This window comes from Myotis davidii, unplaced genomic scaffold (genome assembly GCF_000327345.1).
Source record: "Myotis davidii unplaced genomic scaffold, ASM32734v1 scaffold235, whole genome shotgun sequence".
In the NCBI taxonomy this organism is placed as follows: domain Eukaryota; kingdom Metazoa; phylum Chordata; class Mammalia; order Chiroptera; family Vespertilionidae; genus Myotis; species Myotis davidii.
Window position 1 is genome coordinate 2,568,806 of NW_006287462.1, and position 19,728 is coordinate 2,588,533.

A 19,728-nucleotide genomic window follows, 5' to 3' on the forward strand; every position below is an offset into this window, starting at 1 on the left:
CTGAAAGCTGTGATTCTTAAAGAGGTGGTTGGAAATTTGAGTCAAATTGAGGAAAGAATTCAGAGCTAAAGATGTAGATTAAGAAACCATTGGAAGGAGACTAGACTTTGTATTGTGCAGATAATGTAGTCTAGAATTGTACACTTGAAACCGAGATAATTATTGACCAATGTAACCCCAATAAATTCAGTTGTAAAGAAGGAAAAAAAGAGTAAAAAAATTAAAAAAATTGGTATTTGTTGGCCTTGAGGGAGTGGATGCGACCCCTGGAGAGAGACAGAAAAAGCAAAATCCTCTCTGAGATGTCTGGGGCGGGGGTGGGGGGGAGTGCCTTTCACTAAACACCTTCTGAGGAGAGAACCACAGTATTAAGACAGCCTCCCTCCTCCCCTTCCCTAAGGGCTTATCTTTATTTTACTTTTCCTCTTATCTCGTACATCAAGAGGAAGTCTCACTTTTGAAAACGGCAGGATTCGGAGAGTACAGTTCCCACTTGGTGAGTGGAGACTCTCTATTCTGACTAGAATTAATTGAGGATAGATCAGAGCTGAAGTTCAGGGAGTCCCTGAGGCTTCTCCACACACGTTAGCCGTGCCCTTGGCCATGGAGTTCGCACCTACTTTTTTCTTTTTCAGGATTGCTGCAGCAATTCTGGGTCTTTTTTTATTAGAGCCCGTCTTTATCTTTTGTTGGCCTTGGTTTCGTGTTGGTTCTCTAGGAATGTCCCTGGTTTAAAATACCTGGTCTTGTGAAGATGAAGTCACCCTCTGTCCTCTCCCCACATTCTCCCAGTAGGGGTCACAGAGCAGGGAGAGACGGGCTCGGGCTCCGTGGCTCAACTACTGCAGTTTCTTCCTCAGTGTCTGTCTGCACACAAAGCCCTGGACTCGGAGAATTGAAAGACTGACTTTGAGCAGCGAGGACATGCTTCATCCATCCGGTTCTCGAACCTTCTGCTCAAGGGACGCTCAGCATTCCTTAAGAAGTCCACACCATTGTACAGACAGTAGCTCTAGTTGAAAGATTTCTATACTCTGAGCAGAAATCCTTCTCACTTCGTGTCTCACCTTCTTTCCTTCCCGTTTATGAGAGGGTGTTCATCCTCTTCCCTGTGACAGGTGTGTGTCCTGTCTTCCTTCCCAGGCCGAACCCCTGAGCTCCTCTCCCCAGTCTCCACCCAGGGACTCTCACTGCTGCCGCCTTTCAAGTCTCCTGAAAGCGAGAACGGAACTTCCTCTGTGGCCTGATTTACCAGGCAGGGCTGTGAGGCCGTTCTCCTCATGCCAGAGGCTTTGCGGTCCTTTTCATTCTTTTGAGTATCCAGGTCACTTTGCTGGATGATCCTGGGCTTATCGTCAACGAAATCCTTAAATCTTTTTCACATGAACTTCTGGCAAGCTGGGTCTGTCCCATGGATGCTTACTGGCTGAGGGGGTGTGTGTGTGTGCAATTTATAATACTTTACACATATCACCATGTTCCTGATGTTTGGATTTTTGTGGTTTGTTTTCTTATTCTATTAGCTAATTTTTCAAATGGCAGTGACATGAAGGCTGACATTTTTAAAACGTAGTTTAGTCAATGATATTGTAGGTACTGGTCATATCGGGGAGATCACTTTGTAAAGTATATGGTTGTCTAACCACTAGGCTGTACACCTGAAACTAATACAAAATAATATTGAATGTTAACTGTAATTGAAAAATAAAACAAAATAAAAAGGGCACTGTAGTTCATTCCCTTTAACGTGACCGAGTGCATAGCCAGGGAGAAGGTGGCTGGGGGGGGATGGTTGGGTGCTTGTCTAAGATTCCGTTTTCTTTCTTACACACTAGAAGCGGAGGCACGTCAGGGAGGCAGAGAAATGCTAGCTGAGGGCTAGGCACGAGTGATGAATTCAGGCTTGGACAACTTCATTCTGTGCAGTTTTATACTGTTTCATTTTTGCCTCATGTACTGCTTTCAATTCCTTCCTGCTCTAAAAGCAGGGAGAAGGTATTTGCCACTTAATCCTGCTTGTGAGGTGTCACGTGCTAGGATACAATTGAGTTTTATAAACATTTATCAAAGTTATTGCACACGTATAACGTCTGAGGAGCAGCGAATAATGGTGTTGTTGTTACACTTGGTATTACATAAAGCATGAAATATGTTAAGTGGGAAATAGATCTGACCAGTTCTAACGAATACCCTGCACTGGTCCAAGTCCTGACTTGCCTGTTGATCAAGAAAAGGAACGGCTACTTGGCGAGGGTAGTTTATTTCAAGAAAAGCGCTGAAATGGTATGAGAGAAAAGGCCTGTTTCTGCTCCCGATCTGATTGAAGTTCAGGATTCTTGAACATATGTGACAGGTTTTATTCATGAATGTAGTTGATGCTGTAAAAGCAGGTATGGTGTACTTAAAACCTGTAAGTGATAGATGTACAGTTCATCCTTGAACATGTGGGTTAGGGACGCAGACCCCCTGCATAGTTGAAAATCTACATCTAGTTTTTTAATATGTTTTTATTGGTTTCAGAGAGGAAGGGAGAGGGAGAGAGAGATAGAAACATCAATGATGAAAGAGAATCATTGATCAGCTGCCTCCTGCAATCCCCCTACTGGGGATCGAGCCTGCAACCCGGGCATGTGCTCTGACTGGGAATTAAACTGTGGCCTCCTGGCTCATAGGTTGACGCTCAACCACTGAGCCACACTGGCTGGGCTGCGTATAATATTTGACTCCCCCAAAACTTAAGTTGCCCCTCCATCTCCACTGGGGATGGGTGCCTGGATCCCTTGCAGAAAACAAAATCTGGGGGATGCTCAAGTCCCCTATATAGTGTCAGCCCTCTCCTACTGTGGACTTCCAATTCCTGATTAAAAGCAGTGCAAGTATTTAATGGAAAAAAAAGTCTGTGTATAAGTGAACCTGCGCTGTTCAAACCCATGTTGTTCAAGGGTCAACTGTGTTGATAAGGCATACCAGAACTCATTCTGACAGTCACACATTTAATAAGTTTACATTTTTAACACTCACTGGGAAATGATCATGGACCTCACAGATGAGAGGGGTCTGGGACTGGGCTGCTCTGAACTATGTTGGTGCCAGTTGCACATGCCACCCACCCAGCCAACGGCAAAGTAGGGGGGCTGAGAGCCAGCCCACACTGGTCTCAGTGGAGTCCACTACCTGGTTTTCTGTCTGTGAGGTGGAGGCGGACAGAGGTTTGGCTTTTAGTAATTTGAAAAATGGCACTGCGTGTGTGGGTGATAGCCCTATGCCAGAAATGATTTTGTGTTTAAAAAAAATTAATGTTGTCAACATGGTTCCATATTGTGTTCACAAATTTAGTAATTTGAATCACATTCATTTTTCTGCTTTTCCTAGGAAGTAATGAGTATTTGTCTAATTAACAAGGCTAATGGTTTATCTAAACTCAAGTTTAAAATAGAACAGTTCTTACTATTATCACAATTTTAACTTTTGAAAAGATTTTGTTATTGGTTTTTAGAGAGAGAGGGAAACAAGCAAGGGGAGAAAGAGAGAGAAGCATCAATCCGCTGCCTTTGGCACGTTCCACACCAGGAATGGAGCCCGCAACCTGCAAGTGCACAGGATGATGCTGAACCAAGTGAACCCCACTGGCCAGGGCCACAAGTTTGATTCTTTAAGCTGCACATTTAAAAATATATATATTTTATTGATTTTTTACAGAGAGGAAGTGAGAGGAATGGATGAGAGAGAAACATCGATCAGCTGCCTCCTGCACACTCCCTTCTGGGGATGTGCCTGCGACCAAGGTACATGCCCTTGACCGGAATCGAACCTGGGACCCTTGAGTCCACAGGCTGATGCTCTATTCACTGAAGCTGCACATTTTTGTCTTAAGCAAGTGCCAATGCAAAGGACGGTCTTTGAATATCGCTTTTAGACCGTCATCTAAAGTTTTTGGTTTCCATAGGTAATGAAGTTTATTTTTCAGGTTGTTTTTCATGATTTAAAGGCTTTTGTATGTTATGTAGTGAAGCATCCAAATCTAGACGGTGCCACATTCAGCTACACCCCAGTGCCCAGCACCCCAGTGGTCCAGAGGGGTCTGTGTTTGTGTAAAATGGAAATAATGGTTTTTTCCTCAGTGGCTTGGTGTGCGGATTCGGTGAGATAATCCGTGGAAAGCACGTGTCGGCACATAGTTGGCTTTGATAAGTGGCGATTGGGGCCTGAGATACCGTATTAACTTCACTAGATTCAAGTGCCGATGTTGGAAGCTTAGCTTCCCCCTGACGGTGTGTATGTGAAATATTGGTGTCACACCTCCTCTACCTAACATTAGGTAAGGTTAGAAAATACAGCCATTTTGTTTGTTTCTTTCATTGTAATCTACAGAATTTACCTGCAGTGCTTTGGTGTATTTTCAAGTGACTATGTTTAAATTGAGATGCATTAGCATTACCTTATTCACTTTACACTTTAAGGTGGAGAAACACAAAATTGCGATTTATTTGCCTCTCCCATTGGAGTGAGTGTTCAGTAAACACTGACGCAGGCCCGCGGGGCCCACAGAAATGAATCCAACAGTCTCCTGCCCCAAGGGTGGTGTGGGAATCATACTCCGTGCTGGGACCTGGATGACCCAGAGGCACGGGGCCTGGGGAGCTGGGATGGAGCAGAGAGGTTTGAACTGGATCTGGAAGAATCAGATGCTAGTGGAGAGTCAGTGGAAGAACATTCTAGAGTCAAGGCTCCCCTGCTCGCTTGCAGTTGTCAAATGTGAGCTGCAACCCAAATAACACTTCCTTGAAATGAGGATGCAAAAGTATTTATTTATTATGTTTTTCCTGTCCTCCCACTGGCAGGGATCATAGAGAATTGATTGAAAGTAATTTTCATCTGTATATTAGACTAAATTATCACATTCAAGGACTAGCTAGGGAAAAAAAAAACACCCCTCACATCAAATTTAAATTGAGTATTTATAACATTTGAAAAGAGTTGTAATTATATAGTGATGAAGCATTTGCGTTTTGTAGAAATTAATTCCATAACTCTAACTAATGGACTCCTGAGTTTTACCCCGTTGGAATTTTCTTTCTTATTGACTGCATCATGCCATTTTAATTTCTCTTTGGAGAGTTTGATGGCTGTGGCTCCTGGTGCAGCTTTCCCATTTCAGTTGGCTTTATGTTTGCCTTGGAATGGAGGGATGGTGCCGTGGCCTTATTCACATATACAGTATGTACACGCTGTGTCCTTATTCACATATACAGTATGTACACGCCGTGGCCTTATTCATATATACAGTATATACATGCCATGGCCTTATTCATATATACAGTATGTACACGCCGTGGCCTTATTCACATATACAGTATATACATGCCGTGGCCTTATTCACATATACAGTATATACACGCCATGGCCTTATTCATATATACAGTATATACACGCCGTGGTCCCAAGAGAGATGACGGCTGGCAGGGGTGATCTTATCCTCGAGTGAGTGATGTCGGTTCTCCCAGCTCCCTTGCTTTCTTTAGTCCTGGGGTTTGAGGGTGGGAGTCAGGGGGAGGGTCCATAAACTTGGATGGGGGAAAAAATCGCATCCTCATTTTTACTAACTTCCTACTGAAATTTAACATCGTCTTCAATTATGAATGTAGTTATCAAACCCAGGAGCATTAGCAGCTCCTGTGACGGTAACATCAATAAATTCAGTTGTTTTTTTATTGCATTATGGTTGTTACACATTTCTTAAAAATGCTGTCTACGCTCACCATTACCTTGAATCACAGCAGTTATATCACTTGCTTCTAGGTCTTGTTAAATATGGTGATAAACACATAGTACTGTGTCATAATTATTTGGATAATTTTCTTTTAGTATAATTAAGTTCTGTTGTATTCCCCCATGTTCTAGTTTTTGCATTTAAAAACCTTATTCTGAGAAGGGTCCGTGGGGGTCTATCAGAGGGGTTTGTGAACAGAAAGCTTGGGAGCCTCTGTGTTGGTCCTGGGGTGCGTTTGAGAGAGGGCATGCCAACATTTGCTTAGGGAGGACTGGAAGGAATGTGGGGTAGATAATTAAAAGCTGAAATACTGTCTCTCAACCTAAGATCCCATACAGTCTTGCCTGTTGCCCCAAACTCACAGCAGCACACAATTTGACACAACCTCAATAGCTCTTGTGATCATGGTGTGAAGTATGCTCATCACACGCAACAAAGGGTTAAACTACCTTCTCTGTAGCCTTTAGAGAACCCATTCCCACCCAAAACTGGTTAAAATAAAAATAGCTTAGGCACTTAGAGGGGTCCATCTTCAGCTGTCTCGAAAAATCTTATAATCCGAAAGGACCTAGTCCCAGTGTTCCCGGTTTACTATTTTTACAGCACTCATTCCTTCTACAAATACTTGTCCCACGCATACTTCGCAGGTGCGTTGCGTTGGGGATATTGCAGATTCACCCTGGTCCCCTTCCCAAATCTACTTGAGATGTGTCTTCCTCATCATCGAAAACTTTGAAATCACTGAAGTCTCCTTTTCAGTCGCAACCATTCACACATCGAGCAGATTTATCTTGCTGTGTGCCAGGCACTGTCCTAGGCACTTTGGACTATGTTAGTGAGCAAAACAGAGTGATTCTCCTCTCTTGGAGCTGACACGCAAGCATGTGGTGTGTGCTTTGAAGTTTGCGGACTGTCCTGAACGTGCACAGAAGCTGCTTGCCGCTCATGGACCTGCGTGGTGGGGTCATGTTCTGCTCCTGTGGGTCCTTGGGTTCTGCTGCCTCAGCTCCAGTGTAGTCACAGCGCTCCTACGCTTAGCTGGGTAGTGTTGCTGGAAAGTGGGGGATGGGGTGAGGTGGGGGAGAGCTCTATTGTCTACAGGGTATTTGGAAACGTGGTCAAATCTTTCAGTGGTTGGCATTATCTGCTGCTGGCCGGTATAGATGACATTTTTGTCATTTATAGCAGTTCTGTGCTGAAAGACATTTGGAATAATAACTAGCTCATTGCCTTTAGGTACTGTTACTTTATTTTTTCAGTGGTTTAGAACCATTTATTTTGCATGTGGCTTTGTGGGTAAGGAATTTGGAAGGCCTCCACCGGGCAGTTTGTCCGCCTGGCTTCACGGGAGGCAGCGAGGTCTAGGTGATTCACTTCTGAGGTGGCTTTGCTCACGTGCCCGTGTCTCAGCGCTCCTGGGGCTCAGACCCCAGGGCTGCTCCCTGTGGCTTGGGCTTCGCAGTTACTGTTCCTTTCACAGAGGCTGACCTTTTCTTACTCTGCAAACGGGAAGGTAACAGCTATGCTTTATGGGGGGCTTATTTCAGCATTGCAGCTGCAGAATTCCCCCAACAGGGTCCGTCAGCTCAGTGGAAAGATTCGTGGCGTCAGCTGGGGCAGGGCTTAGGGCTGACTTTCTCCTAATAGTTGCGACCATGGGCAGCGAGAGTTCATCTCCATCTTTTTCAAGGTTATTCTGTTTCAGTTTCTGCTTCAGGATGTCCCTCTTAATGGACTATTTCTCTCCGGTCTAGTGAGCAACTATGGGTTCATGGTCATGATCTCTCCTACTTACCTCCCGCCCTACAACACGCACGCAAGCATCTTCCATATTCTAATGTCACTGGGGGTGCAGGCAGTTTATGCGAAGGTTGGGATGCTCATCACACATTTGCCTAAAGAGCTTATTAGTGAGCAGAGTTTGTGACAACTAGCGTACGGTAAATTGGAATTGGATCCTGAATAGGTTAAAAAAGTTGTTTTTCTTCAAGGTATTCCCATTGTGTGCAGTGTTTGCAGTGAATGAAATGGCTGCTGTGGTTATCAGAAAGGAGTCAGATGGTTCTATGTGGGTTGACGTGTTAATGCTGTAGGCCCATCCAGGATGATAAAAGTAAGTTATAGGACACTGTGACCCCCTCCACTAGTTTTTTTGTAAAGGAAATGACCTTTTAATGTACATGGTGATAAGAGTAAGTTACAGGGCACTTTGACCCCTCCCCTTCAGTTTTTTTGTAAAGGAAATGACCTTTTAATGTACAAAAGAACCACATGTAAGAACTAGTAAACTGTTGACTGTGGATATTTCTGGGCTGGGACTATGGGTGACTTTATATGTTTCTATATTTTTTTTCTTTCTTCTACATGGTCGTGTATTAAGCTTAGTGTTAGAAATAAGAGCCATGGCCGGTTTGGCTCAGTGGATAGAGTGTCGGCCTGCAGAGAGATGGGTCCCACTTTCTTCTACATGGTCGTGTGTTAAGCTTAGTATTCGAAATAAGAGCCATGGCTGGTTTGGCTCAGTGGATAGATAGAGCGTCCGCCTGCGGACTGAAAGGTCCCGGGCTCGATTCCGGTCCAGGGCGTGTAGCTTGGTTGCAAGCACATCCCCAGTGGGGAGTGTGCAGGAGGCGGCTGATCAATGTTTCTCTCTCATCGATGTTTTAACTCTCTATCTCTCTCCCTTCCTCTCTGTGAAAAATCAATAAAATATATTTTTTTAAAAAAGAAATAAGAGATGACTAATGAGGACATTCTGCTGCTGGGGTTTGAATGGGAGCTGGAGCATAAGGAAGTGGTAAAGCAATCAGTACTTGGTCTCCTTGGTTCGTGAGGTTGGCCCTTGTATGCCAAGTGATGCCATAGCGGCCTCCTGACCTTGACTCCTGGAAGGGAGTAGGAGGCAGGGCTCAAGGCGTTCCTCTGTTCTGTCCCTTCTGCTCAGTAGCAACCTGCCCACAAAAGGTCTTGGTCATAAAACAATTGACCTTCCAGTTCAGCTCAGAGAGGTCAGCCCCTTTGGCCTAGAGCAGTGATGGCGAACCTTTTGAGCTCGGCGTGCCAGCATTTTGAAAAACCCTAACTTAACTCTGGTGCCGTGTCACATAGAGAAATTTTTTGATATTTGCAACCATAGTAAAACAAAGATTTATATTTTTGATATTTATTTTGTATATTTAAATGCAATTTAACAAAAATCAACCAAAAAAATGAGTTCGCATGTCACCTCTGACACCCGTGTCATAGGTTCGCCATCACTGTTTTAGGGCATGAATGAGAACAGGTAAAAAGACTCCGGTGTGTGCCGCCTCATAGAAGGTCCACATTCTCCTCCTCTAAAGTTTGTGTCTAAGATTACTGATTTGGGTGTGAACACACAACACATGGGTAACTCATTAGTTTGAAAATAAATTTTAATAAGTTTAATATGTTTGGTCCTGGTTGATTTTATGTAGAAGCAAAACAATATTGGTGTGCAATGCTCTAGCCGATCTTACTGTTTTGTTTATAAATACACATGGTATGACCAGCTATTCTTTCACTGATGGTCTCTCCCTCGGTGACCGAATTTGAGACAGATGATGGCGTGTATCCTGGAGAAGGAACCAGACGTGTTTTTATTCCCTGACTTGTAGAAAAGGGACTCCAGTGTCCCCTTTCATAGATTTTGTAACATACATAACTAATATTGGGCTATTAGTAACTGCTAGCTCGTTGTATTTGTGTTTCTTAATCAGTGAGATTATTTTGAAGTAAATTTTGATCAAAATGATAGAGTAGCCTTTTTTATAAGGCATTCACTCTTAGATATTTAATTAGCGGAGGGCTCTGAAATGCAGGGAATTTATTTGCAAATCAGATGTGCCCGTATCATCAGATACCTGGGTGGCGATGCTGTGTTTTTGTCTTTGATAGTTTGTTCACCTGCGTCTGTGCTGCCACAGCCTTACAATCAATCCATCATTTTGGGGTGTGATGGTGTGGGGGATGGTGAGAGGTGGCATTCCTTACCTCGGGGCATGCCAGAGGACAGGTGATACATCCGGGGTTCTGCCCATTGGAACTGTGGGGGCTTCTGAAAACTGCAGGGACCAGGGCCCACCACCAAGCCAGCTGCTTTGTCTACACTGGGGTGGGCTAGACATTCACTTTTTAAAATATTGGCAATTCTGAAGTGTGAATCAATACACTTGAGTTGTGAATCAATACACTAATGAAAGGCTTGGACTTTGAGGACTGATGTTCCCAGGTTGAACATTTCAATGGTTTATTCCATGATTTCTGTTAATATTTATGCCAACCAATCGAAGTGTTTTGACTTTTCAGACTTGTTTTAGAAAACGTAAAATAATTTCGCAATTTTACAGTGATATCTTTCCCACCTTTTCATTTCCTTTCTTCCCTTCTCCCACTCTCCCTCGTTCACTCTTGCGGCTATTAAATAACTTCTTTTGTTGGATTTCAGTCTCAATGTTTTAAATGTTTGAAGAAATGTGTTGGTTTGATCAAAAGGTTGTGGTGAACCTTTCAAACGATTATTTTGGAGTGTGATGCTGGGTTTTGTGTTTGCATAGGCTCTTTCCATGTGGTCTGAAAGCTGCGTTTATCTAGTTTCCATTTCAGAACCAGCGAAGCAGAATACTACTGCTGTTTAACACATGCTGGGAGATACGGTGAATGAGGGTGCGTGGCCCTGTATTAGCGGCTCGCAGTCAATAGCATTTCCTCTGCGCCTGACACTTCCTCAGCCAGCTCATGAGCACATCTGATCTCACTTTTGGGAAGATGTAACATACTAGTCAGACCCTGTGGCTAACTGTCAGGCCAAGCAGGAGTCGAGGCATTAGTAGTAGCCAGGGCTGGTAGACAAGACAGACCTCTCTACTCAGGACCCCGTCTCCAGCTCACGTTCTCTGCCTGGCTCTTGTTTGTGTTCCAGCATCTGTCGTTATACTGACAATCACACGTTTAGGCGTGTCTCTCGCCTCGCGCGCGGCAAGCCTCATAAGGACAGGAGCAATCACGTCCTCTTCATCGCACGGGCTTTACATCTTTGTGATGAATCTTATCTCAACAAGCCGCACTGTTGGGTATAAGTGCTCAACGTGTCCTGTCTAGGTACTGTCAGGGAGGCGAGTCATTCTCGTCAAATAACGTGAGTCCCGAGCGCTAGTAAGAAGAAACTTTCTTTAGCATTTTTGTATGGAATTCAAGGCATGTAAGACAGAGTGAGGAAATACTTGGTTTAGTTTAGCCACCCCTCCCCCCCCATTTACTTTGTTTATCACCAACAAATAAAAAATAACCACCCATTACCAACATCAAAACACAAGGCTGTTCCTTCCAAGTGCTTGTTTTAACTCCTGGCAGGGAGAGAACATGTCATGTTTTTGCAGTTTGGGAATGTTGTAATGTTAAAGAACAGGAAAAAACGCTAGCATTTTAAGGACAAAATATGGGCTTCTTTAGATGAATTTACTATTTATTTGTTACCATTTATTTGTAATGGAATGCAATTACACCTCACAGTGTGTTTATAATCCTTTCAAATCCCTATGTTTTTAAAAAGAAAGTTGACCCAAATGTTCAAATAAGGACTTTATTTACAGAAATGAACATTTCTGACTCTCTTAGAGTATCATTTTCTGGCTACTTAATGCAGAACAATATTCACGTGAGCCTGCTGCTGAAAGTTCGTACCATACCGTGCATTTGTTGGTATGTGGATTAGAAAGAAACTTGCTTGGGTTGTGAAGTAAGTGCAGATTTACCTTACCATGGAGCTTTAGTATAAACTCAAATAAGTCAGCAGAGAGCAGTTCAGTAAACTTTTATGTCTAAACAGGGCCGCTTTATTATTGATGCTTCCTTCTTGTTGCACGTTGCAATGTAGAAGGAAATAAAACCAAATTTCCAACCCTGGTTGAATTTATTCCAGTAAAATGTTTTTCAGATGCTTGTCGTTGCTTTGGTTAACTTTGATTTACTTTATCTGCTGATCTGCAGTCAGAAATGACGTAGACATTATTGCTGTGACTAAACTAAAAAAAGATTTTTGTTAAAAGTACCCAGATCGTATCAGTGGGAACATATCCCCCTGGCCTCAGCGTTTTTGCCTACAAGGGTCTGCTTGTAAATATTGTAACTTTGAAGTGTATGTCCTTGTAGAGACTGAAGTTTGACCTTGAGGCATTTTTCAGGTAAGTTTGCTTCTTTTGGGGGGTTAGTATCGGCATCCCCCTCCCCTCCCCCCCGCTTATTTGTATGTATGTCTATCAGCTGCCAGCTCCAGCAGACCTGGCTCGGCCCTTGCTGTATTCTGTTGCCTCCTCTCCCTGGAATCGGGAGTGCTGGCTTCCCTGGCACCTCTGACATCATCTTTGCCGGCCTGCCCTCCCCCTCCTCTGCCTGAAATGTGGGTATACTCCAAGGTCCCATCTTTGCTCCCTTCCTTTACTTTCCCTTTTTCTCTTTCCAAGGTGTGAGCTACCTCCTGTGTGTGAGCTGTTGGCTTCTGAATCTAGGTCTCCTGCCTTAGGGGCCAGGCCCATTTGTGTATCTGCCCACCACAGACCTTTGCTTCAGGTCCCCTGGTCTCACAACATGGACAGAAGCAGAACTCGTTGTGATGTCCCCCCAGGCCCACCTCTCCTCTGTTTCCCTGACTTGGGCCAGTGGCACAACCATCTACCAGAGCTAAGGCCGAGCTCTGCAGGTTACGTGCAGTCTTCGGCACGCTCACCTCCTGCTCCCAGGTGATCGCCAACCCCTTTGGGTTCAGCCTTCCGGGATCTCTTACTCATCCTTTCTCTCCATCTTCAGTGCTTCCTTCTGAGTTCTGCTCCCAGCAGACCCCATGTCAATTACTCGGTACTCCCTTCCTTTCCCATTCATTCATCTCACACCCTGAATCCCTGCCTCCTGGCATCGCATCATACCTGGAAACATGTTTGAAAATAAATGACGTGAACGACCCAGTTCTCACATGTAACAAGTAACAGTGCAGGTGAGTCGAGGACAGTTATAAAGAATGGAGAGTTCAGGATTTCCTCACATGTGGGCATTATGCCTTCGTTTTTCAGAAAGCAGCGCCCAGGTCTGTTCTGGTGAAGGGAACGACACAATGGATAGAGGTTTACACAATTACACACATTTGGAGCCATTTTAAAAAAAATTTAAATACTCTCCTAGTATACGCGAATGATTTATAGTAATCTTTAGCATTAGATTTTTAACTGTTTATGATTCATTGTTCAAACGATGTTGAGCAGTATACCTTCAAATATCCTGAGATTGTTATATTCTTCTGGCCAGGATCCCAGGGATTTTTCTAACCCCAGTTATCTCCTTTACCCACATTACACATGACTCACCAGAGCAGGGAGAGGTGGGCCCTGGTCTTCCACTGCAGCATGTGATTTTAGGAACCTGATGACAGTATAGAAGAAATTGGGGTTGGAAAAGCTTCCACAGCTCAACCCAGCCAAGGCACAAGGATCTCTTTACAGCCCCTCTGCCCCTGCGAAGTGCGGGAACAGCCAAGTCCTCTGCTTTGTGTCTTACTGTGTCTGTGCCACTTATTACTGAGTCACCATAAACGCATGTGGCTTCACACATTTTCTCTCCCCTTTTGATACATAATGGAAGACACATTACTCACTCCAGATGCACTGGGTGACCAGCATATACTACTAGTAGACATGTCAATTATATATATATATGGGACAGAGAGACAGAAACATCAATCATGAGAGATAATCATGGTTTGGCTGCCTCCTGAATGCCCTCCAGTGGGAGGTCGAGCCCGCAACCTGGGCATGTGCCCTTGACCGGAATCGAACCCGGGACCCTTCAGGCCGACATTCTATCCACTGAGCCAAGTCAGCTAGGGCCAGAAATGTCAGTAATTTTAACAAACCTCAAAAGACTGAGTAAGCTTTGAATGTTCTGTTCAGAGAGAAGGGTTAGTAATTGGGAAGACTCATGTGACTCCTGATAAAATAATTCCACACACTTGCTCAGAAAAGCGACAAGGTTCCTGACTTGCATAAGTTGGTTATTTTTCTTTGAAAAACATCTTTATTGTTTACTTCACAGATACAACTTTTAACTGAAAAATCTTAATAAGCATTTTTTTTTTCAAAGAGAGAAACTGAGGCTGATGTTGCTGAGGTCTTGTGGTGACTTGTTTGCAAAGGTGTGAATGAAACCTCGACTCCCTACCTCTTTCTTCTTGTTGTCCTGCCTTTTTTATATTGATGAACAATTTTGAGGCCTCCATGCGATGTATAATTACTTAGCGGTAGAGCTGAAGAGTGAGCTACAGCACAAGCAAATAGTGCAGACAGATGCTTGATGTCTGTTGACATTTCACCTTATTTGGTATCATTTAGGCTTTATACTTCATAATCAATTTTTAAAATATCCTTAAAGGTATTTTGACTTTTTTGTTGTTGTTGTTGTTAATCCTCACCCGAGGATATTTTCCCATTGATTTTAAGAAAGAGTGGAAGGGAAGGGGAGAGATAGACAGAGAAACATCGATATGAGAGAGACACATCGATTGGTTGCCTCCTGCACGTGCCCCCACCAGGGCTGGGGATCGAGCCTGCAAATGAGGTACATGTCCTTGACCGGAATTGAACCTGGGGCCCTTCACTCTGCGGGCTGACGCTCTAGCCACTGAGCCAAACTGGCTAGGGCTATTTTGACTCTTTATATGATAAAATACCTTGAAATGACATATCATAATCTTTTACGGTAGAGAGATTGTCTTTAAGATGTGCTTGATATGAAATCACAGAGAGAAAAAAATCTTTTGAGTTTTAAGGGATTATGTCATGAACCCAGAATATAAGCATACTTTTAAAATCTATTAAAACCACCTCCATTTACTGTATTATATTGATCTTTGACCTAAATTGAAAAGGTGTTGTTGTTGTTTTTCCTTCCCTATAATGTTTTAAAAAAGACATTGGGCCAATGGGTATTGGACTTTAAATTGAATTATCTAACAGAAAAAAAGTGAAAAAAAATTTCTTTGGGTGTTAGGTCATGACAATAAGTAGGCACTTCCTATGGGAGGTTGAATCATGCCCGTCTTGTTTAGTGTGTGGCTGATCGCACAGACCTACCACTGCGGCTGCAGACTCCTCCTCCGCCTCCTGCTGCTCTGAGCCCCGACCAAGCTACTGAGGAGAGGGTGTAGCAGTCGGGACCGCAGTAGCACACGAGAGCATTTTGTTCATTCTCCGATCGTGACTTTACCTTGAACCTAAAGGCTTGGGCATCTCCGTGAGTGGGAGCCCCAGTGTGTTGCTGTGATAATGATGCCGCCATGGTTGCTTACTCCTTGATTAAAACCTCCACGCTCTGCACTTAATACTATTCAACTATTAGGGGGTACAGGACTCGGCAGTAAATTGTTAGTTGTTGTTGAAGAAAGTGATTTGAAGACATGTTTTATAAGATTATTTCAGTCTTGTCATCCTCATCCCAGCCATTTATTGTGGGCAGCTTTCCCAGGTACATTGCCACGAGATCTAGAGTCGCTGCATAGTGTTTTGGTGAGCTGCATTGGAGACAAAACTCTCAGGGGGTGACGGCTTCTCCAGAGAGGACCTTTGGCTTTGCACTGGCACCAGCCTGGGTTTGAATCCAAGGTTAGCCACGTTGGCTGTGCATCCGTGGGCCAGTTGACTTAACCCTGTGGGGTGTGGGCGTGTGAATCTTCTAGAGTAGCCCCTCAGATGTAAGAGGTGCTTTATAAATACTACTAGAGGCCCGGTGCATGGAGTCTTGCACCCGTGGCCTGGCCTGTGGGGTTCGGGCCAAAACTGTCTTTCTGACCTCCCCCAGGGGTCCCAGATTGTGAGAGGGTGCAGGCCAGGCTGAGGGACCCCACTGGTGTACAACTAGGCCAGGGAGGAGCCGTGGAGGGGTCCAGGGCATGTCCGGCCTGTCTCACCCAGTCCGATCTGCCGGAACCCAACAGCAAGCTAACCTACCGATTGGAACGTCTGCCCCCTAGTGGTCAGTGTGTGTCATAGCGACTGGTCGACTGGTTGAACGAACGCCTGGACACTTTGAATATTAGGCTTTTATTATGTAGGATTCCTCATCTCTTCCCTGTGAAAGTTGTGTATTTTGCACCCATGGGAGGGCAGACTTCTTTTTCTAGAAGGTCGGTACACTGACAGACAAGTGCCAGGAAAGGAGTGGACAGATTCCTGTGGGATCCTCCTTTGGTGCCCTGGGATGGAATGTGCAGCGAAGCCGGGGGAGAGCACGGTGTTGGCTCCTTGTGCCTGGGAGTGCCCACTACTGCGTGCTCCAAATAACACTCCTTTCTCTCGGCAGGTGCCCGAGATCATCAGCTCCATCCGCCACGCCGGGAGGATCGCCCGCCAGGAGGAGCTGCACTGCCCCTCGGAGTTCGACGACACGTTCTCCAAGAAGTTCGAGGTGCTCTTCTGCGGCCGGGTGACGGTGGCGCACAAGAAGGCGCCGCCGGCCCTGATCGACGAGTGCATTGAGAAGTTCAACCACATCAGCTGCAGCAGGAAAGCCGAACTTGACCTGGTCTCCCAGAACTCCGAGGCCAGCAGCCCTGCTGCGGCGCTTTCCTTCACGGATAAGTTCCGATCGGTGCTGCAGCCCGCGGGGCCCACGGAGCAGGGCCGCTGGCCCATGCGCAAGTCCTACTCGCAGCCCGGCCTGCGCTCCCTGGCCTACAGGAAGGAGTTTCAGGATGGGAACCTGCGGAGTCACAGTTTCTTCAGCTCTTTTGATGAAAACGACATTGAGAACCACCTCATCAGTGGACACAATATTGTGCAGCCAACGGATATTGAGGAAAATCGAACTATGCTTTTTACGGTAAAACATCACCAAGCCTCGTGGTCATCCCCAGTCTTGAGATAAGCAAATCTTCTTTATTGAGTGAAGAAGCTTAGTACATTGCTTTTGGATTTATGTGGAATCCATGTATTTTTATCCTCAATAATTCTTTTCTCAGGATAAAGTCCTTGCTTGAGTCCTAAGCCTTTAAAGTCATCAAGGGGAAGGATAAAGAGAATCCATTTTCTTGTATAATTTTTATCTCCCCCAACCATGCTTATAAAGATAACTTTTCAATGTGGAAGGAACACAGTTAATATGTGTAAAAGAGGCCCAGAAAGGGATTTTAAAAAATGTATAGTAATTTCAGGTCATCTGTTTCAACAAAATCTTTTTGGAAAATACTCCTTCCTTGGTATTTTTATTAATGTATAAAGCATTTATGCTTTGTTAAGCAGGGTAATTGGATTTGGAGATGACGTGATATTTGAAATTTATACCTAAACTGAAATGTTAGTTCAGCCAATGGCCTGCTCAGTGTTTTCTAGAAGTTTGGTAAACTGATAATGGGCCAAACGGCAGAAAAGGAATTGGCAGGGAGGCTGTCCCGAGCAGGTGGGGTTGCTGCATGGGCTGTCCTTTCTGGGAGTCCCCTGGGTCTGAGCTGATGGGGGTGGAGCTGTCCCAGCAGGGAGCTGGCCTCTGAAGATGGAGAGAACTGAGCGTTCCTGGACCCCCCTCTCTGTTGTTCCTTTGACTGAAGGTTGAGCAGAATTACCTTATCTGTCCTGTCTTGTTCTTGTACCTGACCCAGGGCAGTGAGATGACTGAGGGGTAAGGAGCTGGCTGGCTGTATGCAGGTTTGCGATCAAGAGAGTGAGTCAGGGAACACAGGGCTGACTTCTTCCCGTTTGCATCACAGACCTATGTACTGAAGGGTGCTGCTTGCAGTCACTCTTGTGCTTTCATCTGTATTTTTGAAAAATTTCTCTTGGAGTCATTGGGAAAGCTGCTCCGTGCATTTATTTTCAAGTACTTACTGTGTGTCCACTGCACACAGGGTCCCTTGCAATACACCGGAAATACAGCCGTGAACAAGACACGTGGTCTCCGCCCACGTGGAGTTTAGATTCTGGAAAGAGAGACCAACAACGGGGGGCCTGTGGGGTTCGGGAAGCTTCTTTGAGGAGGTGACTCTCACCGAGCAGAGGTTTCGGTGTGGACAACCCGCAGAGCGTCCTGGGTTCAGGGAGGTGCAGGAGAGGAGGCCCCGGGGGAGGGACGGAGCACAGGCAGCAGGTGGCCATGGCGGCTCAGTCCTGGAGCGGAGTCTGCTGTGCTGACTCACGTCAGTAAGACAGTGCTAAGTTGTGCTAATGCTCTAACTTTACAAAGTCTGCTACGCAGTACAGGAATATTAACAATAATTTTAAAAGACATAGAAAAAAAGTCATTAGTAAACTGTTTGGGACGTTTTAAAAGACAGTTTCTGTTTTCTGGGAGATTCACTTACGTAGGAGCTGACGCGTTGCTGCTGACTTTGGATATGTGGTTCTTCCATCGCACGGAGGACCGCTGTCTAACGTAGGCGAACGCGCTCAGTTGTCCTGAGCTACCCGGAACCCGTAGGTTAAATGACAGCCTTGGAAGCGATTTTACATGGTGAGATAGTCAGAATATTATAGACGCTTGCCCCTTTTATCCTTTATTTTCATGGGTCATGAAATGAGAAAGTTTGTGAGATACATTTGAATTCACCTTTCATGAGAAGCTGGTTGCTTTTTTTGTTTGTCTTTTAAGATTGGTCAATCTGAAGTTTACCTCATCAGTCCTGACACCAAAAAGATAGCATTGGAGAAAAATTTTAAGGAGATATCCTTCTGCTCTCAGGTAAGCTCAGATGGGTTGTCGGCTCAATTGCAATGGAATTTTTACTGAATTATTTCCACATCTGTCCATCAACGGGAGTGCTAAAGGTCACAAGATGTCTGTGTTCTAAGGACTTGATTTGTGTTCTTGCATTTCTTCCTCCTTGGATATGTTAAGGCAAAATGTGAATGTAATTTCGAAATTAAGGATTTTGTTTTTAGAAACAGTAACCTACTGGAGAAAATAGGTCTACTTTTCTTTTTTTCAATTATTGGCGGTAATATTCCCAAGAGATGATTCTCATGTGTGTATGTGTATGTCTGTGGGCACGTTTTATATATATACATATGTATATATGTGTATATATACATATGTATATATATATGTGTGTGTGTGTGTGTGTGTATTCATACATATCTTTAAATAGGTACTTATTTCTTCTTTACAAACGTAATAACTTTATTGGGTACCAATAACATGATTTCTTCTTTCTCACAATAGAATAGACAGCGGTTATTTTTGAGGATGTTTTGTTCAGGATACTGTCTACTTGAGTTCTTTCTTGGTAATCTCCCAGCGAGTTCCGTAGATTCTGGAGGATCGATCAGTGATAAATGAGCTGTGCCAGTTTTATTCAGGATCTTCCTCACAACTACGAGGTCACTCAAGATACTGTGACGACTTTTTAAACTCTGACTTCTCATTTCCTCACTTCCATTTTCTCTTAATAAGATGATGAAGATCTGATTGTTTATTGATTTATAACACGATCTCCTTAAGGCTTCAAAGGGATTTTTTCCCCCCAAAATGTAAAACTAAAGACTGTTCCTCAATAGATCAAATAGGGGACCATTTACAAAGGAACAGTTTTTCCAAACCCTGTTCCCCCGAGGAGGAACCTCTAGCATGTGCTGCACTTGCTGCTGGAGAGCACTGAGCAGCCAGCCAGTCCCTGATTGCCACGGATCAGAAAACATCTGATCGAATGTGAGATTCTCCGCAGAACTTTTATCTTGATTTGCTGCTATTTCTATGGAGATGGTAATGCTTAATGTTGGCTTTTTCACGTGATGGTTTTATGTTTTCCTCAAGTTTACGTAATCGCCTGACCTTCCCACGGTCGGCACTCAGACCTCCGCCGGCGGGTGCTCTCAGGAGACCCCACACATGAATGTCTATGGACCATGTCTTCTCTGTATTAAGGTGCCTCGTAGGTGATACGTTCAAAACAAGTTTAGATATTAATATTT

At 44.4% G+C, this 19,728-nt stretch overlaps 1 protein-coding gene across 1 annotated transcript in view; it reads left to right on the forward strand.

The window, feature by feature from the left end:
• TBC1D1 (TBC1 domain family member 1) overlaps positions 1-19,728 on the forward strand; it is a 205,435-nt gene that overhangs the window by 90,157 nt on the left and 95,550 nt on the right. Inside the window, exons 3-4 of the mRNA XM_006759336.2 lie at positions 16,130-16,648; positions 18,410-18,499. Of these exons, the coding sequence (XP_006759399.2) occupies positions 16,130-16,648; positions 18,410-18,499 (609 nt within the window). The remainder of the gene's footprint in view (positions 1-16,129; positions 16,649-18,409; positions 18,500-19,728) is intronic.